Source organism: Crinia signifera, chromosome 1, assembly GCF_055691185.1.
Source record: "Crinia signifera chromosome 1, ASM5569118v1, whole genome shotgun sequence".
Taxonomy (NCBI): domain Eukaryota; kingdom Metazoa; phylum Chordata; class Amphibia; order Anura; family Myobatrachidae; genus Crinia; species Crinia signifera.
In genome coordinates this window covers 399,674,033-399,698,963 of record NC_139217.1, presented here as the reverse complement: position 1 = coordinate 399,698,963, position 24,931 = coordinate 399,674,033, and the positions used below count along the sequence as shown (strand labels likewise).

General features: G+C 40.8%; 1 protein-coding gene across 3 annotated transcripts in view; it reads right to left on the bottom strand.

The window, feature by feature from the left end:
- Window positions 1-7,132: 7,132 nt before the first annotated feature.
- Window positions 7,133-24,931, bottom strand: part of MCC (MCC regulator of Wnt signaling pathway) — a 304,884-nt gene continuing 287,085 nt past the window's right edge. For all 3 annotated transcript variants that reach the window (XM_083151650.1, XM_083151651.1, XM_083151653.1), the window contains 4 exons: window positions 22,061-22,267; window positions 18,987-19,078; window positions 12,487-12,609; window positions 7,133-10,061 (listed from right to left, as the gene is read on the bottom strand). In XM_083151650.1, coding sequence (XP_083007776.1) covers window positions 9,881-10,061; window positions 12,487-12,609; window positions 18,987-19,078; window positions 22,061-22,267 — 603 coding nt within the window. In that variant the 3' untranslated portion in view covers window positions 7,133-9,880. The remainder of the gene's footprint in view (window positions 10,062-12,486; window positions 12,610-18,986; window positions 19,079-22,060; window positions 22,268-24,931) is intronic.

The following is a 24,931-nucleotide window of genomic DNA, read 5'->3' as shown; positions in this document are numbered from 1 at the left end:
CAAGAGTATGGATGTATGTATGTATATTTGTTCTCCGTGAAAAGAAAAAATACTCTGTAAAACCATTTAAATTTATATAATGAGAGAGAGATGGATGAAATGGATGAAATGGGCAGATGGAAAGCTGTTCCCCAACTCACAATATAGGTAAACAAAGCTCTGGCAAATCTGAAGTTCCAAGATAATCATAGCCCATCGTGCATTTAAGGGCTGGAGGCATTCAAACTACTTATGTAATGTAGCGGTGCAAAAAGTGACTCACTAAGAGGACTATTAACATTATTAAACTAATTTGTGGCACTATTGACAATGTATGGCTGTATTGCATTCTAAAATATATAAACTAAAAATAGCATATACATAATATATGCCTTAAATGTAATACTACATCTTCACTTATGTGTATGAAATATATATAACCTGAACTAATAAAATGCCATATATAACACACGACATGATGTTAGGGGTGCAGGGGCAGAGGGAGTTGGCTAATTACAATGCAGAACAAGGCATGTAGAGGAGTTCAGATCATGACCTAAAGTCCCCTATACATTGTCCCCTTGGAGTAGTCTAACACAATGCTCCCTTCAGCCGCCCAGGACATTCCTAGGTGGCAAGATTGCATGTGATATAGCGCATGTCGTCCATTTGCTAGAGGCAATATCACAGATTGTTTCTCCAGACGGGGCGACTCGTAGTGTCTGGTGCGATGTGCACAGCTCCACGCATTGCTTGGGACCTGTTGTCAAAACACAGACAGCCGGGTTCCCGACGGCCACCGGCTGTTTTCCCTCGTGGGGGTCCACGACCCCCATAGAGGGAGAATAGAAGGCTTGCGTAGCGAGCCCGCAAGGGGCTTAGTTGCGCTCACCATGCTGTCTGGGTCCGGCCAGTCGGGATCCCGACTGTCGGACCCCTGTACCACACCCCAATAAAGAGGTATGGTTTCTGTGTTGGTGGAAACAGGGCAGACATTTAAGTTTTGAGTTAAGGCCCCCATACACTATGCAATTTGGGGTGATTCCAGCAAATAGGTACATGGAATGAAGGCATTAATGAGGAACAATCCACAATTTTCAAAACTTTTCCAAAATAAACTGAGAAAACATGGTAACTCCACTGTCAATTGAATGAAACTAGCAACTTAAATATAGAGAGTAAATGACACATGGAAAAGTAGAAACATCACATATAATTAAAAGAAAAAAAGAAAAAGGAGTTACCTGAAACATAGTAACAACCTAAAATGTAAATCAAAGAACAACAGCCCACCACCAACCCATCCACGGACTGATCCAGCAGGAGAGAAAATAAGAAGAAAGAAGGGAAAAGGAAAAGAGAGGTATCTAACTGAGCCTAGAACATTTACAAAGAGATGATCTCCCCCTCCCACGCCCATCTTCTCTTCTTTCTCCTTTCCTCTACTTCATTTTTATGTGAGTTCGATTGTGCGGTATGCATTTCTAATCAAACGTAGTTACTTGATCTATGTAAAGACTTGTAAATCTTTTGTTCTTTAAATTTGTCTTGATTATGATGATGTTTACGACAATTGTATGCTTCTTGTGCGTGTAAAACTCAATAAAAACTGATTATACAAAAAAAAAATGGCAACACCCTTAGATTTCCCTTACACATGATGATGAAAGAAGGATGATGGTTGGGGGGTTCTAGGGGTTAAGGTTACATAGTTACATAGTAGGTGAGGCTGAATAAAGACTTGCCTCCATCTAGTTCAACCTATGTTTATAATAGTTTATCCCTTGTTGTATAGTATGTTGTGATATTTTAAAGACAGATTATGTTACTTATTGGTTAAAAACATCCACAGGTACGAATAACTGTTTATCCAACCTTATTTTAAACGTATTTATAGTATCTGCCGACACCACTTCTTCAGGAAGAGAGTTCCAAAGTTTGACTGTGCTGAGTGTAAAGAAATGTTTTCTTCTAGATCAGGGGTGTCAAACTCAAATTCATCGGGGGCCACATCAGCAGTTTGGTCACCCTCAAAGGGCCGGTTGTATCTGTAGGACTATGTGTCCACTCTTTATTATCATAAATTATTGTCACTGCATTCAATTATTGTATACTCAGCAGTAGCATTTCCCTCCTGCTAGTGCTGTGAACTGCAGTGCATTAGGGCACACGCTGCCTGCACAAGGGGGCAGCACTCAGTCTTAGGGCATATGGCCTTCTTATTATCATGGGACACAGCATCTAATGATGGGCTGCAATGTGCCAGTGCGCGCGCACACACACACACAGGCAGAGAGTTTGACACTTACCCGCTCTGATGCGTCCACTCCAGTCTGAGCTGCTCCACCACCAAGGACACAGCTGCGCTCTCACACAGGAGCATTTCCTCCTCCCTCCTGTGAGTAGCGCTCCTCGCACTATCTATCCAGGAGTGGGGGCAGCGTGCTCCCGGTCACTGTGCAGTGCACACTCAGCAGTAAGTGACCTGGAGCGCACAGCAGCAGCAGCACCATTCACCACGACGGACCTGCTCTTTCCTCTCTCTGGCTCCTATACAGCAGGTGGGAGCGGAGGATGGGTTGACGACCGGTGGCACTGCGCTAGAGGGCAGACGTTCTCTGGCTTGTAGGCTGCCGCGCATGCGCTGAAGAGGCGGCTTTCTTGTTTAAAAAAAAAAAAAATCGAGAATAAAAGGTGAACAGGCCACATGAAGAGGTCTGGTGGGCCGGATTTGGCCCGCGGGCCTTGTGTTTGACACCCCTGTTCTAGATGAACAAAATATTTTTTCTTCTAATCTAAACTCGTGCCCTCACGCCCTAGATTAGTTTCTAGTATAAAAAAGGGTGTTTGACAGTTCCTTATATTGGCCCTTAATGTATTTATACATATTGAGCATGTCCCCTCTTAAACGTCTCTTCTCTAGTGTAAATAGTCCCAGATTGCTTAATCTTTAATGTCTAAATGGTTTCTCTTACATAAAGGCAACAGCTGCCCACAGTGTGTGGAGAGATTTAGACCATTTCTCAGGTGGAGGAGGCCCTGTTCATTAATAATAAGATCAGTGACGACAATCATATGTTGTGGCATGTTTTTTTTGCTTAATTTCTCTTACCTGTAACGATAATCATTAAGAAGGAGGTCATCCCGTGAGAAAGAAAGGTGGTGCGGATGAAAGGGGAAGCAGAGAGTAGGTATTAAAGAAGAAAATATGGACATAAACATGGTACATGGAATTATTTTGGTTTGATCTTTGAGCAATATCATTCTGCAAAAGCATGACATTGGGACAGAGATGAGTGTTTGCAAAGATTCCCGTATACATTCTTGTATGCCTATTATGTTTAATTTTATAATTTTGACAGCAAAAAAAAAGGTGAGAGGAGTATATCCTCCTCTATTTAGAGATGATTAACACTGGTCTTGGGCCCTTTCTGGGAGGAAAAAAACCCATTATCTGTAGTTCAGTGGGTTACCTGACCAGGCAACCAGGACTCAGTAGCAGTCTCTTAGAAAGACTTAAAAAAATAAAAACTTTTTGTTAAATACAATGGAAAGGAAGTCATTCATTTTATATATGGCCATTTATTCCACTCCGTACCAGACAATAATATTTTTTAAATCTCTGATATTATCTTAATAAAATAAAGTAGCTTCATTAATATAAACCCATACCCCAATGCTTCCCAAACTTTGTGAATCAAGGTGCCCTAGAATCTTTTTCACAGCACCCCTAGCACAACAGTTTCTTAATGTATTATTGTTTTCCAAATAAATACATAAGTAAAATGTGTGTATATGTCATTCCTATGTTCAATTATGCGATGAGGGACAAGATTTGTTTGTTTGTCCACATATTTTACAGTGGGAAGCCACAAACACTGGCTCGCCTGTCACAGTGACATAAAACATTTTTAATTGGTCCTGGATCACCACCACAAGGCACCTCACGGCACACAGTTTGGGAAACACTGCCATAACCCGTGTATTTGCTTTTTTAAATGATTTTTAATATTATTGCTATTGCAAGTAATAAATACCGGTATGACTCTCCTTGTTGTCTATCTTCATGGATGTGTACTAACCAAGTCCCTCCCCCTACCTTTTACTGGCTATAGTTTTGTTTTATTCAAAGATGACGCAAGACATATTTCCACGTATGAAGTATTTATTCTGAATATAAGAACATTTGTAAAATAAACATATTATAAATTGATCTGTATAAATAAATGAAGTTTCTTTTTATTTGTTTTTACAATTTTTTTTGTATCAAATTAACATACAATGACCATTTCACACAAGCAGGAATACTGGGGAAGGCATTGAAAAAGGTTGGCGGATTCCAGTCTATTGAGAAGACAATACAGTTAATGAAACCTTCATTATAGTCAATGGCTGATTACATTCTGATGTTGGTTGACATGGAAATTCAGTAGAAAAATAGCACATTAAGGAAGTGATTCAAAAAGCATAAATCCATGCAGTACCCCAAAATGCAACGAATCATTTCACTACTCAGGTGAGAATATTCGGATAAACAATCAGATGAGGCAACAGTGAAAAGCCCTTTACTATAATAAGAATAATAATAATAATAATAATCTCTGCTCATGTCCAATATTTCTGCTATAAGATGTGCACCAGTTACATAGTAGTTAATGTTAAATAACAATCAAAAACTTTATGTGTAAATCTGTAAAACAATCAAAAACTTTGTGTAAATCTGTAAAACAATCAATGTCTGCTATGTTTCGTTTGAACATTTTTCATTCACTTATATAAAAGGGTTTCAAAAGTAAAAAGTCATCCCCTAGAAACCAACAGAACAGTTCCACATTAATACATGTATCTCAATGCATTCTTATTACAAGTTAGTGATGGTACACGGGACAGTTAATATGCTTAGAACATAGTGTAATGTGGTCATTATTTTGGTTGTGCTAAGCAAAGGGTTTAATCTATTCAGATTTGTATGTACATTATGAGTGTTCCCCATAGAAGTTATACTATTCGTTCCAGGTTGCATTAAGGCTGGCATTAATTGAGATCAATAGGAGTCCACATTCAGATTGCTGGATCCATAATTGCATCAACTGTGTTGTTATGCCAAGAGAAGAATTAGAGTTGTAGGTAAATATCTGGGATTGCATTATGTGATATATAAAATCATCATATATATCACAGCATTTAACTATTAGCTATACAGTATTTAATACTAATTGAAAGGAAAATGTAAATTTCAAATTAAATTTGTCGCTGGCACATTTCAATATTGTTTAAACCTTTGAGTGCCAATGTTGCTGTGAGATATGAAAAATCCGCTAAAAATGGCAGCGTCGCTCACAGGGGGGAGGGGGGGGCGCAATATTTCACTTAACTTCAATGAATTTACTTCAGATCAGCAATAACTAAAGTGATCCATATTCCTCGACTAAGACCCTGGAATTTTTTTGAGGATATTTTGCACATCTATCACAGCAACGTTGGCACTCAAAGGATTAATATGGTCTTGTCACATAAAAATATTGTGATAAATTAAAAAAATGTTTTTTCAAAGAGATGCTAGTTTTATAATCTAATCCCATGTTTTATTAAAAAATGTATTAAAAAACTGTAAACATTCAATACCATTTTGCAGAAGGATCAGATCAGTAAATGTGTGTGTATTTTTTACACAATGGGAGTCGAATGAATAATGAATTTACCAAAAAAAACAAAAAACTTTGTATGACGTTTTGAGTAAGAATTATTCTGTATTCTATAAAGTTTGTATCACTTTTTTTAATCATTGCTGTTATATATTTGACATAATTTTTTACATAGAATACAATGTAAAAGAAAAAAAAATGTAATACTGAAGGTTTTCTTTCTTAAGTGTACAGCAAACCTTTAAAATAATTTACAAAAAAAGGAATCATTGCAAAAAAAAATGTAAGTAGATTTTTGTTTGCTGTTTTCTAGCCAAAAATCCTAAACATTCCCCCTTTTTGTTATATACTACAAATAAAAAAACCTAAGAACACTTATTTATAAAGTCATGTTTTTGTCATTTTTTGTTTTGAACTGAAACTGTTCTTTAATTCCATAAATGACTTTTCTTGAGCATATATTTTAATTTACATGATTTAATAATGTGATTTTGAAACAACAACAAAAAATTAGTTACGGCTAAAATTACTACATTTACCCCTTTTATTTTTTTAAGGGACATATTTCATTAGCCGCAGGTTGAGTTTGCTTTGCAGGTGTGTGGAGAAATTAGCTGCTTTAAGGGTGCCCATTGTATTGTAATTGAGCACCCTTTACCCTTGATAAAGTCTGTGCAACTCAACCCATAGCTAAGTAAATCTGGCCATTTTTATAGACTAATCCCCATGAAGGCCACTGTGTAATTAAACTACAACAATACATAGCGACATCAACTTCCAAAAGCTTGTAAAAAAAAATTAGGTTTGGTTAAAGATTACACACATAATGGAGGTTGTACAAAGAAACCCTGACATTGTTATTATTTTCATGTTCTTGTAAAACTGTATGCAGAGTAGATATTGCACAATAAAGTTAATCATTTTTCAATATAAAAACAGTTTTCTGTGAAATGTTCATTGATGCAAAAATGTGCAGCATACATCTAGCATGGCAACTCTACATCAAAACATTGATTAATATAAATGAATGTGAACCATTCGTTCCATAGGAACAAAAGGAGGGGACTTTTACTTTATATATTTAAAAAATTAATTTACCACTATTTTAAAACCCTCAAAGTCTCCTTGAAAGCAGATTATTTGAGAATTCTCTTCTAATGTCTACAGAAGATTTATTAAACGTTTGTACCTGTTGTGGGTACTGACCCACAACAGCTTCTAGCTGGATGTTCCATGCTGGCCCATACTTGGTGCATATGGTATTTTTGTTTGACTTAGATCAGACTGCCTGCAATTCAATTTGTCAAAGCTCTTTTTAATCTTTCGGAGTAAATGTTTGTAGCTATCAGGTTAGTCGTAGCTTGTGCCTGACTAATAGCTGGATAATGCTAAAAATAGAACACCTGATCTTCACCCTAAGGCAGTGATGGCTAACCTTGACACTCCAGCTGTTGTTGAACAACACATCCCAGTATGCCCTGCATCAGTTTTAGCGTGTCCAAATAGTAAAACTGATGCAGGGCATGCTGGGATGTGTAGTTCAACAACAGGTGGAGTGTCAAGGTTAGCCATCACTGCCCTAGGGGGTGTGCCATGGACAAGAATGTTAAGCATCGAGTTGGTGATAATTCTTGAAGTCAATGCACAAGTAAAATATTATCTAGCAGACGAGTGATGGATCACTTCTTTAATAGAAACAATTGAATGTGTATTTGATCGATATGCATTTAATTCCATATCTTGGCATCAAATACTGTTTTTTTGGGCAAACTTTAACCAAGATTAACAAACTACAACTGAGAAAGGCCATTATGTCTTTAAGGATAGGGGTACAAACAAATACAATATTAATTTCACTCAATTGTTGCATCAATAGATGTATCTTTAGATGTGTTCTGCTACCTTTCCCTGCTTACTGCTTTTCTTCTGTTCTAATTGGATAAAAACAGAAACTCTTACACCCAGGGTGGCTTCGGTGGTCACTTCATGGTGGGGCATAAATCCTGTAAGCCAGGCATGTCCAAACCATTCACTCTCCAGCTGTTGTAAAACTACAAGTCCCATCATGCCTTGCCACAGCTTTTCCACTAGGGAGTGATAAAGCTATGGCAAGGCATGCTGGGATGTGTAGTTTCACAACAGCTGGAGGGCCACAGTTTGGACATGCCTGCTCTAAGCAATGCTGTGTTCTTTCCAATGTTCCACATAAATTGAGTGCCCAAAAATGTTTTCTATGCACTGACAAAAGATGGAGCACACATTTAAACAACATGACCACCGTATGTCAGAATGAATCGATGTGCACTAATGTGTTAAACTGGCCACACATGGGCTGACCATGATCAATGGCCCAACTGGGTAACATAGGATTGTTCAGTGTCAGACTTTGGACCTCTCTATCTGTTCCATAAGCGGACGAGACACATAGCTGCATAGCAGTATAGATCTGAGAACATGGGTCCTTATGTCTGATAACAATCTAACAAATGTGTTTAGGCTACTATTAGGCACCATGCCGGTGTTATCGCACACTCTAGGTGACTTCACAGCATAGAACGTGCCATGTCATGGAAATATGAAGCAATTTGGTCACAACTGTAAGTAATTCATCATTAAACAGATATAATGAAAGAGAACTGAATCGGTTTAGAAATGATATGTCTCATGCATTTAATTTGAATATATTCATCCGGAGTGTCACTAAAAATGCTTTTGAACAATTGCCAGTTACCCCAGAATGCCTGGTAAGTGATGGAATAATCCAGTATTTATCCTGATGCTACAATATGTATTTATCCTTTATGATCCCAGTAAACTAGTGACCTTGCTCTGTATTCCACAGATTCCTGTTGGGGCATTTTCCCATCTTTGTGTACAATAACAGTCTGTGTATTTTAGGAGAACACTGAACTTGTCCTAGCTTGGAGCCATCGCCTGGGGACGGAATGTACACCCTCTGCATCGATTTTGCAGATTGCCAGAACAAGAGACATTTACTAAACTAAAGACATAATCAAATAACATTTAAAGTGCATCAGAGGAGTTCCCCTCTCATCTTCATGGTGGGCTAGAAGTAGTAAGAGTAGAGCGGTCTGTTACTATACAGAACCACACGAACAGCTGCATTCACATTTCATCACAACTCCCGATCTGCCCGGTGTGACTTGTTGGAAGTAGATTACTATGATGGACACATGTATGACACAGCACAATATAAACCCTGACATCAAAACAATAAGACTGGTCCGTCATATAACCAGAAAAGCAATGTGAAAACACTGCACTTATCCACCCATATGTCTGATGCTGGACATCTAAATCAGACCATATCCCCACATGTATGTATTGCCTCAGATTCCATAAAGAATCTAATAATGATAGAATAAAGTACTACCACAAGAAACCGATCATAAGACAGACGTACTGTAACCGGCACCACCACCCAATGTCATTGTGTTCTTTCTCTCCGACCCTATGATAAAGCAATGGTTGGCTGCACATGCGGTTTCAGGAGAATACACCTACACACTAGTAACTGACTGACTTACACCTTGAGTAACACAATATCTTGTACATATTTAAAAGCAACATATAAAAAAATAAGCTATGAATATAGGTCGACAGCTCCCGTATAAAGGAAAATCAAAGCACTTATAGTCACAGTGTACTAAGAAACACAGTCGGCCTCTGTATTAGGTCATTTTATGGTATTAAAGCTGTAGGGCATGGTTTTACCTAGCACCCGTCCGGCTGAGCAGAGACGGCGTTGTAATGTATTGGAGGAGAGCCCTGCAGAATTGGCCCCCTAGTAATGCTAGGTTTGTTTTCTTGCTGGTAGTGATCTAAGGACAGCACCTCGCACTGTCCCCGGAAATATTATGACCATAATCATTCTGAGACAGAAGAAAGGTGCACATTTCCTGGGAGACATTGGTTTCTTACATCCCTCCCCACTCAGCGTACTCTGCACAACTTGGCCTCTCCGCTTGTGCAAGCGTAACATGGTTTTTGGCACGTATCAGTGTCTTACAAATATAAGAGTGTTAGATACATCACAAGGAGGAATTAAACTTCCATTTAACTTGTCTCCATGCCACATATTAGGCTCCAATGGTTATGTATTATAAGGTGTCGTCTTTACTTGGAGAGTGAGTGTTCTGTATATCCAGTGACACCCACGAGCAGGCTGCTGGATAGCAATGCAGGTGAGAACCCATCAGTCTGTATTGCAGGCTTATAATGGCACAAACAATGGTTCACAGTGATGTCTCATTAGTGTGAGGTCTTGAGTTCTCCTCTTCTAGTAAAGCTATTCTCTGCTTAAGCATCCGTACTTGTGTCTCGTGTCTCTCCACCATTGCCATCATTTGGGACTCCAGCTTTTTCAGCTTGTTCTGGTGTTTCTTCTTTGCCTTTTCATATGCAGCCACTAAGTTACTACTCGAGAAAAACAAAATAAATTATAATCGAAGCACATCACTAAACAAAAGCCTGCAGGGTCACAAAGAGACAACAAGTTTAAACAGCAAAGCAGGAGCTGCCAGTTATTCTCCTTAAATGGGCAGCAAAATCACTACAGGTAACAAATGTTTATCAATCAGCGTCTATAAAAGGAGAGAAGTTCTGTCCCATTGGAATTGCTAATCGTGTGTTTACTACTGTACAGGTACCAGAAGGAAGGTGCTGGGCAGATATCAGACGCACATATGCTCTTATTACTCAATACTCACTGATATTAAACCAGTACTCTTATTACCAGTTAAAGATCGATTTGGATACACACGTAGACTACAATACATGTTGTATATTATGAAACAAACCAAAACATAACATGACCATGAATTGTGTACAGTTAAAGAGGTTTCCTTGACTTTCCCTTACTACGGATTACCATCAAGCATCTCAATTGCTTAAGTTGGCAATAGAAAGAAAAAAGGGGGTTTTTGCTGCGCTTTTTTTGAAGTAGATAAATTTATTGAACAAAATTATTCTACACAGTTTAAAAATATATATATTCTACACAATTTATTAAAACATTAACAATAAAAATGAAAAATAAAAAATGAGGTATATAAGGTGCGTGATTGATTTATAGAAATTTCTCTTGATTAATTTGCATGCTAAGGTGCAATTAAATAGCAGTATAGTCACCCGTAACCGGTTACCAGGTATAGGTCCGTTCTTCTAGGACAAAGAAAAGTGGGTTCTTGGACTGGGTTGTTAATTCCCCCTTGGCACTTTGTAGATTTGCAGGAGTCCTTTATGGATTTGGCGACAGGTTGTATTCCTGTGAGTTGGCTGTATGGGGTCAGCAAGCTGGATATGCCTCTCTCTCTTATTGCCCAGGTTCCAAAGGTATGGCTCCAAATTTTCAGCAAATAAAGTGCTAGTGCAGGAAAAATTGTAGGTCCAAGGGTAAATGGTATGGTGACCCAAATGGTTAGCTGCTGGCACCCTTCCACCGACGCGTTTCGCTGTGGTATACACAGCTTTTTGAAAAAGCTGTGTATACCACAGCGAAACGCGTCGGTGGAAGGGTGCCAGCAGCTAACCATTTGGGTCACCATACCATTTACCCTTGGACCTACAATTTTTCCTGCACTAGCACTTTATTTGCTGAAAATTTGGAGCCATACCTTTGGAACCTCTGCAATAAGAGAGAGAGGCATATCCAGCTTGCTGACCCCATACAGCCAACTGCCAACTCACAGGAATACAACCTGTCGCCAAATCCATAAAGGACTCCTGCAAATCTACAAAGTGCCAAGGGGGAATTAACAACCCAGTCCAAAAACCCACTTCTCTTTGTCCTAGAAGAACGGACCTATACCTGGTAACCGGTTACGGGTGACTATACTGCTATTTAATTGCACCTTAGCATGCAAATTAATCAAGAGAAATTTCTCTAAATCAATCACGCACCTTATATACCTCATTTTTTATTTTTCATTTTTATTGTTAATGTTTTAATAAATTGTGTAGAATATATATATATTTAAACTGTGTAGAATAATTTGTTCAATAAATTTATCTACTTCAAAAAAAGCGCAGCAAAAACCCCCTTTTTTCTTTCTATCTTATTGGAGGCTGACAACCTCTTAACACTGCTGCAGCTTGTGTGATACAACTCATTTATCGAGCGCCCCTCGAAAGGATAACTATACGTTACCCTTACTTTCTTTTCTATATAAGTTGGCAATAGGCCTGATTGAGAGATAAATGCTGATACTGCAGAGACCATGCAAATATATACTGCAGATCAGGCAATTATCAAACTAAAGTAGCCCTATGGTTGTGCAGCATGGGCCCAGAAACAAGACCCTGGAGCCATTGCAGTTGCTTCGGCGGTTGTCTGAGCTTTTGCCGCCACTCCCCGTAACCTTCCCAAACGGTCCATGGCTGTCAATCAACTTACGAATAACTCTTTCTGTGACCAGCATCACAGAACCACATGTGAAATGTGAATTCGCATATGCAGATGAACAGTAATTGCTCAACTTTGAATCATGCCCAATATTACATAAATAGCATAGGCTTGTGTCATCGCGCTAAATACCCAGCGTTACTTAGAGATGTCAGTTATTAATAAGGGTTCTATTTATTTTCAAGTAAATAGGAAGAATCTTTAAAATTATGTTTAATCTTATTTACAGTGAGATGTGGGTTAAACATTTGGCATTTGGGTAATTTCAGAATCAGACCCTGAGAGCTTACACTGCTGAGGTTCTGCTGGACAACGCTATTACCTCACATGCTTTGCATTGGAATTAAGGAGGTGGAGGGCAATGGGAGGAAGTGGCTAGCCCCGGTAAGGAGGGTAGGTGTCTAGTGGAGTCGCCCATGGTAACAGAGCGTTACTGACCTATTGGCTCTCTTTAAGTCATTTACAAACTCTGCAGACTGCTGATGTCGGATTTCACTGCTCTTTGTGAGTCTTTCTAAGGCGCTGACCAGCTCCTGGGCCCGAGATTTCAGCTTCTTTTCCCTGCGGCAAAAAGAGAAAAAATCAGACAATGCTCTGAGAGCACCTAAATCGCTTTGCTATAAAAGTGCAGATCTACAGTTTTCCTTTACTAGGACAAACACAACTCCAAACATAATATGAACAATGAACACTGGTGTCTTTGGCAATCAAAGCATCTATAAATAAGATGACATGTGCTATAAATCCTATAGGAAGTGGTGGACGCTCGGCTGAGGAGGAAAAGCAGCGGAAAACAACCTTAATCATGTTCCAGTACCTTTGTTAAAATGTGATATACAAAATATGTATAAATCACATGTGCACATTAAGCCCCATAACAAAAATGTGTTATTACTGTTTTGCCCAGCAGATGTCATCATTTCCTAAATGATTGCCAAATTGCTGACTCCAGTACATCCCGTGAATTTACCTTGAATGAAAAAGATGGATGGATAAGTACTGACTGCCAACCAGTAAATGACTGCATTCACCAGTTCAGAAACACCTATTTATTCATCACATAGGGCCAGTTTATCAGTGGATACAATGGCACAGGAGATTGGACACTTAATTTACAAGTAAAATATAAAGCTCCATATCTGTACAATTACTATTTATTTATTAACAGTTTCTAACGCACACATATTCCACAGCGCTTTACAGAGAATATTGATACCCATTTCACACTGACAAATATTTCCCAGGTAAATGCACATGAACGCAAAACAACAAGGGAAACTGGTCAGTGTGAAAGGGTCCTGAGAGATTGTCATGAGTCCAACATTCTGGGATTTTATCCCGCGTCTTGAACAGGATGGTGGCGGGTCCAGAGGCAGTGTGAACAGGTATCCTGGGTCACCCAGTTCACTGCACTGTAAAGGCACCGCTGGGAGATGCTGACATCTCCCTGCGCTGCCTCACCTCCAGATTACATCACCCGCCTGGCTTTATGCCGGGTCGGGTGGCTAGTGTGAATGTGCTTGCAAGCCGGGTCGAAGCTGGCATTTTGTACCCTGCTTGCAATTGTGAAATGGGTATTAAACATTCACATCAGTCCCTGCCCCAGTGGAGCTTACAATCTATATTCCCTACCACATGTACATGCACACACATAGGCTCCCAACAAAATTAACCCTAGAGTGAATTAACCTATATTTTTTGAATGTGGAAGGAAACCGGAGTACCCAAAGGAAACCTGCGCAAGCACGGGGAGAATATACAAACTCTGCACAGTTAGGGCCATGGCGGGAATCCATCCCGTGACCTCAGTGCTGTGAGGCAGTAATGCTAACCATTACACCGTCCATGTATAGGCAAATTTAAGGGATGAACAAAAAGAGATGTGAAATTGGTATACAATGAGGCGCAGAGCATATCCTCTGCGCCTCATTGTATACCAATTTCACATCTCTTTTTGTTTGTACAGTAATTTAAGTGTGGGTGACACTTACGTGAATTGTTACAACAGGGCAGCACAGCGCCATAGAATATTTCTGTCACTCCCTATTGTCCAAATTTAAGGGATGGTCCGGTGTGCACCGGACCACCCATTAGACCACCAGCACAATTTAAAGCAATGACAGCCGGGCAGAGAGAGCTGTGTGTTGCCCAGCTGTATACTCAAAGGGTCTGCCACTATTTTACTCTCTCGTTGGACCGCAAATCAATAGGAGCTCATGGTCCATCAGTCAATCAGAAGCAGCATTGGTGGCTACAGGACCGTGAGCTCCTATTGGCTCGCGGTCCAGCAAGAGAGTTGTACCCAATAGGAGAGCACAGATCTGGGCAGTGCCCATCCCTATGCCTACTGCTGCCATGGGGAAGGAGGGGAATAGAGACATGATGGCCTCACTGTGTCAAAATTCCCCATGTTTGGGCCTGTGTGTCACTGGGGGGGGGGGGGGGGGGAGCCAGGTAAGCTGCTGCTCTCATGTACCCTGTACCCGGGGCTGAATGGCGCTGTGGCAGCCCAGCCAGTTCTCCACCAGCCCGCCAAGACCTACAGGATTAACCAGAACATTTATCACTCCAGATGACCAGGGGGACTTACCCTCACCCCCTGCAGGCACTGGCACCTCACATAGGGTTACCACTTCATCCCTTTAATTCTGGACACATATTACTTACACAGGTTCTGTAGCTGATTAAATCCAGATGAAATGGAGTCTTAAAGTCAGGCAGACACAGAACCTGTGTAATAAATATGTGTCCAGAATTAAAGGGATGATGTGTTAACCCTAGCCTCACACATAGCCTATAGATAGAGGTGGACCTGCTTTGACTATACAGCCGGGCAATGCACCACTCTCCCTGCCCGGCTGGGTCATTGCTTTAAATTGTGTGCAGCTGTCAACCTCACTCTCCATTGGCAACAGGCAATTCCCTCCCCCTTGGCAACAAGCAATTCCCTCCCCCTTGGCAACAAGCATGAAGACCCTAGGAATGAGCATGTAGGTAAGTGGCACTTATGTTTCAAATATGTAATGGGAATTATGTTTCAAATATGTAATGGGAATTATGGTTTGTTATATACAGTAGTATGTAATGAGAATCATGATGTGTGGCACAATGTGTAATGGGCATTACAGTCTGAATACATATTTCATGTAAGTGGATTAAAAAGAAAAAAAGTGAATGTGATTCATAACTTCAAAGTCAGTATTCTGGGATTCTTACATACATTCTCTTTTACTCCAGCTTTTATTTGTGCTGTGAATATTCCCATGTGGCACTGTGATATTTAATGACACGTCTTTACACAAATTAAATCGATGCCAGCCTTTTATATCAACTCAATGAGATAAGGACCAATAAGGCTGCGTTGAATTTCTAGGTTGCCTGGAGAAGAGAGCCATTGTTGAAAATCCCTATTACTTTAAGCATGGCCTCCACACATGCAGCAGATGTCCTGAGAGTTCTAAATGCGGACTACTTATCTTATTAATTACAGAAATACTGTATGAACAGCATGCGGGATAGTTCATCACACAGAAGATGGTCCTCATTGCAGGACAGCTGCTGAGACGAAGTGCTGGATGTAACAACCATCCACTGAGGAGGCGGAAGGCTGGAAGGGCGGCACTGGGGTGACACCAGGATTGTCCTCACTAAGTATTATTATTTTTTTTGTGTGTCCAACCTTTTATTTTGGGTGGACACAACACAAAATATCTAGAGAAACCTTTAAAAAAAAAAACACACAAGCCAAAGCGAACAAAAGAATGAATAAATTGCAAACATTAAAGAATTCTAGTAAATAAAAGCATATATATATATATATATATATATATATATATATAAAAAGGAAAAGACCCTTTCCTGCGCTAATAGAGTGAGAGCAGCACCTCTGAAGGGTCCTCTGTTAGCAAAGACCCAATCACATAGACATAGAAGAAAAAAGGGAGATCAGAGTGCGCTAATTGACCAATAGATGTCACTTAATAAAAATATATTTAATACACAATAAAAAGTACAAATAAATCATGTACAATAAAAAACCCTTCAATGGGTATCACAAAATATACAGTAGGTGGACATCAATAATTGCTCAGAGATTCCATGATCATAAACAGAAGGCCCAACGCGTTTCGTCTGAACCAGACTTCATCAGGGGCAGAAATTGCGGTCGGCAGTGACTATAGATGTTCAGTATAGATAATATTATGACTCAGATGTCAATAAGACATAATCCAATACAATTCCGCAATCAGATAAGAGAGTATTCGGGCTTGGAATAACCACAATAATGGTAATAGCCAGATGTAACAAAATCCTCAGATTAACATTGAAAATATCAGGAGCAGTAACATACAGCTGAAGTTCACCACTGGTGAACTTCAGCTGTATGTTACTGCTCCTGATATTTTCAATGTTAATCTGAGGATTTTGTTACATCTGGCTATTACCATTATTGTGGTTATTCCAAGCCCGAATACTCTCTTATCTGATTGCGGAATTGTATTGGATTATGTCTTATTGACATCTGAGTCATAATATTATCTATACTGAACATCTATAGTCACTGCCGACCGCAATTTCTGCCCCTGATGAAGTCTGGTTCAGACGAAACGCGTTGGGCCTTCTGTTTATGATCATGGAATCTCTGAGCAATTATTGATGTCCACCTACTGTATATTTTGTGATACCCATTGAAGGGTTTTTTATTGTACATGATTTATTTGTACTTTTTATTGTGTATTAAATATATTTTTATTAAGTGACATCTATTGGTCAATTAGCGCACTCTGATCTCCCTTTTTTCTTCTATATATATATATATATATATATATATATATATATATATATATATATATATATATATATATATATATATATATATATATATATATATATATATATATATATATATATACATATATACACACACACACACACACACACACACACAGTGTCAAAGCAAAGCTTTACTTAAATGTACGGAAATGAATAATAAAAAACAAAAATGAGTGATTGCTATGGGCAATATCTCCACTTGTAAAACCCCCAACTTTAATATACTGTATATACTCCTTATTCCTCTGTACACATTGGGGCGACTTGTGCTCCTGAGCTATCTAGTTAGCACACATCAGTGGCTAGGCCTCCCATACAAACACAGCGATGTGTGCGGAGTGATCTGTGCTAACCAATGCTTTCTTTAGTACATGCAGGGAACTATCTAGATCAGTGATGGCTAACCTTGACACTCCAGCTGTTGTTGAACTAAACATCCCAGCATTCCCTGTTACAGTTTTACTATTTGGCCATGCTAAAACTGATGCAGGGCATGCTGGGATGTGTAGTTCAACAGCTGGAGTGTCAAGGTTAGCCATCACTGATCTAGATCTTAACTGGATGTTCTAAAGACCTAAACGGGCAATGGCGGCGTGTGAGACCGCGTACCACCATCGCTATGGGGCATACACAGGGATTGACCCGGGCTTAATTTCTAAGCACTCTAGAAAATAAGGTGACTGACTCAGCGATACCCATACCACAGGTTTTTTAATGGAAACCAAATACCAGGGGATCTACTATTGAGCACCTAGACTGCCTACTGAATCAGAATCTGATTCTGATACTGTGGGAATTTTGGGGAAAATAATAACAGGGCAGGTGAGAGGGGATGTGGGACAGAACATTAGGGCGGTGAGTGCCGTCTCCTACAGGTCCATTAATGCGAGCAAGAAGTGAACTAAGGAATTGGCAATTCTCCGGCATGTTACACCCGCCATCTCCTGTAAAATGGCATCTATGGTCACTTACAGCCATACAGCACAAATCAGGCTAGTGGTTTTAGATAAATGAATAGGCTGGGGGCCTGGTGCAAGCAGTAGTAAATGGAGGAATTCAGCAATACGTAATAACCGCGACTGGATTTATTTATGAAATGATAAGCTCAGATGGAATCTTACAGCATCAGTACAGCGAATACAGGTGATGCCACTATCATGTGCAGGAATACTGGTTCTGTATACATATAAATAGTAACACATTTCTCCCTACTGAATACATAGCCAGAATTATGTATATTTGGTAAATCCTAATGCCATGTGGACGGCATCACAAAGCTGACATAATAGCCAACTGTAAATATCTCTATTTGCCTCTGCCAACTTGTCCCTGGGCAGAGCTGTAGCAGCAGATGCTGCGATGGTCACTGGAGACACTTCTCAGATGCTCATTGCATTGCCTCACACATGTAATAGGGAGAACGGAGGTGGCATCATTCTGATTAGGGTTTGTCTCCTCAGCTGTCTGCAGCGGAGAATCACTTCCCTACCGACCTACATTACACAAGGCACCAGACAGCAAACACAGGCAGCCTCCTCCGGAGTGATGTGTAATGTGTTATGCTGGTAATGTAGTGTGCACATAAGCTGCTCACATTGCTTAGTAGATTGCTCCAGCACGTAGCAGATTAAATCGATGAGCAACGAAATCCATAAAGACAACCGTTTTCTATCAGGCTGCAGGCATAGAAACAGCTGTGCATATTGCATCTCTTGCTCTAATATACAGGCCGCTCTATATAAGTAATACAGTATGCCCTAAAAAAAGCTGCCTTGCAATGCGCCTTAATGGGTTTGATAAGGCCAGCATGTGCGGTCATTTTAACCCTTTGAGTACCAACAACTCTGTGAGAGATGTGTAAAATATCCGTTAAAATTGCTAGGGTTGATCACATTTGTTATATAAATTCAAATAAAAAGAAAAAGTGTAAAAAAAAAATTATTTCCTATACACCTATTTTGACAAGTTAATTTTGGCACTCAAAGCATTAAATTCTTGTATTCCAGGGGAGGGGACACATAGAAATAAATGTAGAAAAACATCCCATATTCACTGTGATTCTGTATTGTTAAGGAACCGATCTGAGGCTGTGTTTGCGCTCTCACCTTTTCAGTGCACTCGTGAGTTCCGCTGCTAGTTCACTGTCATTGTAAGCTCTCAGCTCAGACAAAGACAAGGCTGACCCCTCCACAGAATCCTATGGGACAAAACAAGATGTGGCATCCTTTATGGTTAAACTACACAGCATTCATGATTACAACAACAGAAAGTAATAGAAAATTATATTTACAGTCTATGGGTGGGATGTATCAATACTCGCATTTCTGTAGTGAAGTGGAGTCCTTTTTTTTGTGGTGTTTTTTTCGCTGCCTTTTTGCAGAGTTTTCCGCATTATGTATGATTTTTTCCCTCTGTTCTTAGGTCTGCGGTAATGCAGACCTCCGTCGAAATCTTTTCGTTTTTTTTTTTTGTGCGCATGCGCAGATGCGTCCTGCTGCTGGCTGGGTTTCCCTGGCTCGCAGCGCTCAGCTTTTTTTTACTTATCCCTTGTATTGCTGGCGAACTGCAGTTGTGACAGTTCAATTATTAAAGTATAATGTATTTCCAGTGTTGTATTTACCTTATTGGGTTGTGCTGTGGGATGTATTTTACTTGTTGTATGGGAGGCAAGATTGGTTCTTTTTTGGAAGGTGTGAGGCACAGATCATCAGGGCTAGGCAAGAGGCAGTGTGCCTCACACCTTCCAAAAAAGAACCAATCTTGCCTCCCATACAACAAGTAAAATACATCCCACAGCACAACCTGTTTTCATAAGGTAAATACAACACTGGAAATACATTATACTTTAATAATTGAACTGTCACAACTGCAGTTCGCCAGCAATACAAGGCGAATTATGTGCAAGAAAAGCTGAGCGCTGCGAGTGTTAATACATAACACAGCGCTTCAGCTACAATACACTACAATGGGATGATCTTGCGCGCCGGAAACTCTGCAATATTTCGACCCGGCGGAGTTTTTTCATGAACAGGAATCCGAAACTTTATTCATACATCACACGAACAGTCGGCGGAAGCGAAAACGGGATGTCAGCGCGACGGTAAGCGTTGATACATCCCGCTCTATATGTTAACATAACAATCAACACAAGCATGCCAAAAATATAAAAACTGCAAAATGCTAAAGAGAAAATATCAGCACGTCCAGTTCCTGAGCTTATAACAAGCAGTTATGTGGGCCAACAGGAAGATATACACTGCTCAAAAAAATAAAGGGAACACTAGCTAGTGGTAGCATGAGACGGAGCCTACAACCCACACAAGTGGCTCAGGTAGTGCAGCTCATCCAGGATGGCACATCAATGCGAGCTGTGGCAAGACGTTTGCGGAATCTGTCAGCGTAGTGTCCAGAGCATGGAGGTGCTACCAGGAGACAGGCCAGTACATCAGGAGACGTGGAGGAGGCCGTAGGAGGGCAACAACCCAGCAGCAGGACCGCTAACTCCGCCTTTGTGCAAGGAGGAACAGGAGGAGCACTGCCAGAGCCCTGCAAAATGACCTTCAGCAGCCCACAAATGTGCAAACAGACTCCATGAGGGTGGTACGAGGGCCCGATGTCCACAGGTGGGGTTGTGCTTACAGCCCAACACCGTGCAGGACATTTGGCATTTGCCAGAGAACACCAAGATTGTCAAATTTGCCACTGGCGCCCTGTGCTCTTCACAGATGAAAACAGGTTCACACTGAGCACATGAAAGACATGACAGAGTCTGGAGATGCCAAGGAGAACGTTCTGCTGCCTGCAACATCCTCCAGCATGACCGGTTTGGCAGTGTGTCAGTAATGGTGTGGGATGGCATTTCCGTGGGGGGCCACACATCCCTCCGTGTTCTTGCAAGAGGTAGCCTGAGTGCCATTAGGTACCGAGATGAGATCCTCAGGCCCCTTGTGAGACCATATGCTGGTGTGGTTGGCCCTGGGTTCCTCCTAATGCAAGACAATGCTAGACCTCATGTGGCTGGAGTGTGTCAGCAGTTCCTGCAAGATGAAGGCATTGATGCTATGTACTGGCCCGCTCGTTCCCCAGACCTGAATCCAATTGAGCACATCTGGGACATCATGTCTCGCTCCATCCATCAACGCCACGTTAAACCACAGACTGTCCATGAGTTGGCAGATGCTTTAGTCCAGGTCTGGAAGGAGATCCCTCAGGAGACCATCCGCCACCTCATCAGGAGCATGCCCACACATTGTAGGGAGGTCATACAGGCACGTGGAGGCCACACACTCTACTGAGCCTTATTTTGACTTCTTTTAAGGACATTACATCAAAGTTGGATCAGCCTGTAGTGTGTTTTTCCACTTTAATTTTGAGTGTGACTCCAAATCCAGACCTCCATGGGTTAATAAATTTGATTTCCATTGATAATTTGTGTGTGATTTTGTTGTCAGCACATTCAACGATGTAAAGAACAATGTATTTAATAAGAATATTGTATTCATTCAGATCTAGGATGTGTTTTGTTAGTGTTCCCTTTATTTTTTTGAGCAGTGTACATTACATTCACGTTCTGTATTTACCACAGAATAGCAAGCCTCTGTTCCCTTAGTGAGAGAGAGGGTGGGGCCTGAGACCATCCCTTACCTCAGGGAGAGAGTAAGGGAGAGCTGAGACTGTCCCTTACCTCTGGAACTGAGACCCCGTCAATTACCTCAGAGGGAGACTGGGTGGGGCCTGAGACTGTCCATTACTTTAGGGAGAGAGTGAGTGGGACTTGAGACCACCCATTACTTAAGTAAATGGCAAGAACGGAGACCGACCCTTCCCTAAGTAAACGGGGGAGGAGCTGAGACCATCCCTTAGCTCAGTCAGTGAGCGGGTCAGCCCTGATGCCATTACTTACCTCAGAGATAATGAGTATTTACAGCTTGATACCATCACTTACCTTAATGAGAGAGTGGGTTTGGCTTTATGCCTCCCCTTTCTCCACTTCATAGAAATATCAATATCTCTTTTTTCCTCTTAGTCATTAAACCATATAAAATGATTAATGATCAGTATTCTGATAATCACTATTCTGTGCATTGTGTCTGTATGCAGACTGTACTATTCATTAATAGGGAAATCAGGAGGGTGGTCAGGTTATGTAAGAGGTAAAACACATCATAGCAATTCTCACCTTTCCCATTTTGTCTTTGCTGCTGCTGCTGGTGGAGCTCAGTGACCTCATTCTCTGCTCTTTCTGCTCTTCCACTTCTGACTTCAGGTGCTCAATGTGCACCAAGTAGGCCTGTTCCTGGGCGTCCCGCGTGCTCAGCTTAAGTTCTATAGCCTTCTTTTCCTTCTCTAGCAGGTATAACTGTGCCTTGAGCTCAGCCATTTCCTCCTGACAGTAGACAAGCACAAGGTCAGTTTCCAGATCACAGCAACAAGATAATACCTTTACCAGAACTTTATCAGAGAGACTCCTCCTACAAGGTATATTGCTTCCTGTAGCGTGGTATGTCCTGCCAGACAGGAACAACAACATGGCAGCTTCTCATCCAGAAATTGGGTTCACCTTCCTCTCTGTGATTCTGCTGGCAACATATTATGCGGTCCATTAAACAGCAATACAGGACTGGGCAATGGGATATTACAGCAGCCGAATAAGCATCGTGCTGCCTACCTCATGGTCACTGAATGGCACAATAACCTGTATTCCCGAGCAGCAGCAAACAGGACTGCACATCTGAGGAATATAGGAGCATCAGAGTAATTAGGGCGAGATGTACTAAGCCTTGAAAAGTGATAAAATGGAGAGTGATAAACCTCCAACCAATCAGCTCCTACCTGTCATTTTTCAAGCTCAGCCTGTGACATGGCCGGTTGGAGCCGATTGGCTGGTGGTTTATCACTCTCCATTTTATCACTTTTCAAGGTTAGTACATCTCATCACAGTACTGGACCACTGCTGAGGAATCACATCTTACCTATAATGCCACTTTAATATCTCTGCAGCCAACACAATGGATCTGGCAATGGAGGCATGTATATTTATTTGGCAAAAAGGCAGGAATCCACTATAAACTCTAAATAATGTATAATTATTATTGCGTTTTACATTCACGGATTTGCATTTTACTCCTTTCTATGATATAACTCATCAATGAATTTTATGAGTTTTGATTGTTTGATCCCACCAAGCCAAGTTCTCCATGTTACAGAGTGCAGTGCCATCCCCTGTTTTATTGGTTCTGCATTCTGTAAGTAGCAGTGAGCTTCCTCAGGCTCTATCAGACTACAGCAGCTGCAGCTTCTCAGTGAGAGCATTTCTCCAAGTCATTATCAATTTGGTCTATTAGCACCTTTTTCTTGGGTGGGGGGGATTGGTTAATGTCACAGCATTTTACCTTTTGCCCATTATCACTATAGACATCACGGTTAAATAAAAACGGATTATTGATGGCTGAGAGGTGAATGTATTGGCATTACTCCCATTCTAAGTGGCTTTCTATAATTAGAAAGATATCAATGAGCACTTGTACAGATTGTACATAGTTAGAGGTGTCTCTGGCTGGCACAAGTGACAGTCCTGTCCCCCACTGTCTGTTAGGTAGCACTGGAGGCGCGATAACATTCCTGTGGGGATCACAGTGGGTCGGCTGCTCACCACAGATAAGGTGAGTGCATTAAGCAGCACCTGAACAGTCGCTATCTTGATACTTGATTGATAATTGATCATGGATTTTAGCTATCAGAAAAGCTGAATACCTACCTGAAGGAAAGACACCCCTGTGGGTTTTATAAACCCTCTCTATTTAGCATCACATAATTCACTGAGAATCCATATCCGCTTCTGTAGCCCAAAGGAAAAAAACACTAAATGCAATTTCTTAAAAGCCGTTTTATGCACCTTTCTTCATTTTCCTTCCATCCGCCTGCCTGGTGAGCCAGCCTCCCCCTCTGCACAAGAGATCCTATTTGTCAGTGTGCCAAATGCTTTCATTACAAATTTACTTTCATCAGTGAATTCCTGCCGCACGAGCCCCTGGGGAGCAGGGAGATTACCGCCGGTACCTTAGCTTTTGTCATGGTGTCGCTCACAAGATATCGTTTTTTTTTTTCTCCAGATCTCCAAGGTAAAGTAATGACACATCTAACCTGCCTGCTAGAGGCAGCTATGTCAGGAAATCACAGCACAGGTCTATTTGCCAAATAGGTTTCAATAAAATGGGTACGTCAAAACCAAAAATGCTAAAGATGTAAAAAGTCACATACTATCAGCTGTCCATTCAAAATGCACCTAATTGGCAACTATATATTCACAATAGGCAGCTTTATACTGCCACGGCCACTGTTTGCAGCTGGAAGTGTCCCTGCAGCAGCTGCAACCATCCTAGCCCTGATACAGGAGAACTCGGAAGTATAAATGCTATCCTCAGAAGACTATGCGTGGGCATTTATTAAATGCTATTGAATAAACATCTCTCTTACAAGACGTGCTTATAAGGATCTATTAGAGGCGGGAGGCTTGCTAAAACAAACAGGATAAACAGCTACGATTAGGCGCTATCACAGCTGCTGTAAATTCTCATTTGCGATTAAGGGACGAGGAGAGAAGGCGCTGCTCTCAGACATGCCTGGTGCTTATTACTTACAGGGTATAAAACACCCCGCAGGCTGCACAGACAGCAATAGCCCCCCCTATACTTTTATTTGGCATCACATTAATAACCTGACTAGCCATTGCAGATTTACTAAGTAAAGGCTTAAAGCAGATGCTAACATTTATCCAACAAAATAGAAGGGTACAACATACACCTAAAAATAAAATACAAATAACTCCTAGGTAATACATTTAGCACTGCCTAATAGTGTTAGGAAATCATTTCCAAACCTCACTTATGATAGGCATCGACTGCGTGGGGCAACGCATTGGTATTGCAAGTCCCCTTAATACAGTGCGATTTTGGCAACCTTACTATAAGATTTTGAGGTACTTGTGTATTATCATGGTGCCCACCGCGTCGCATCGCATACCACTAATTAAGGTATGCGATGGACCCGA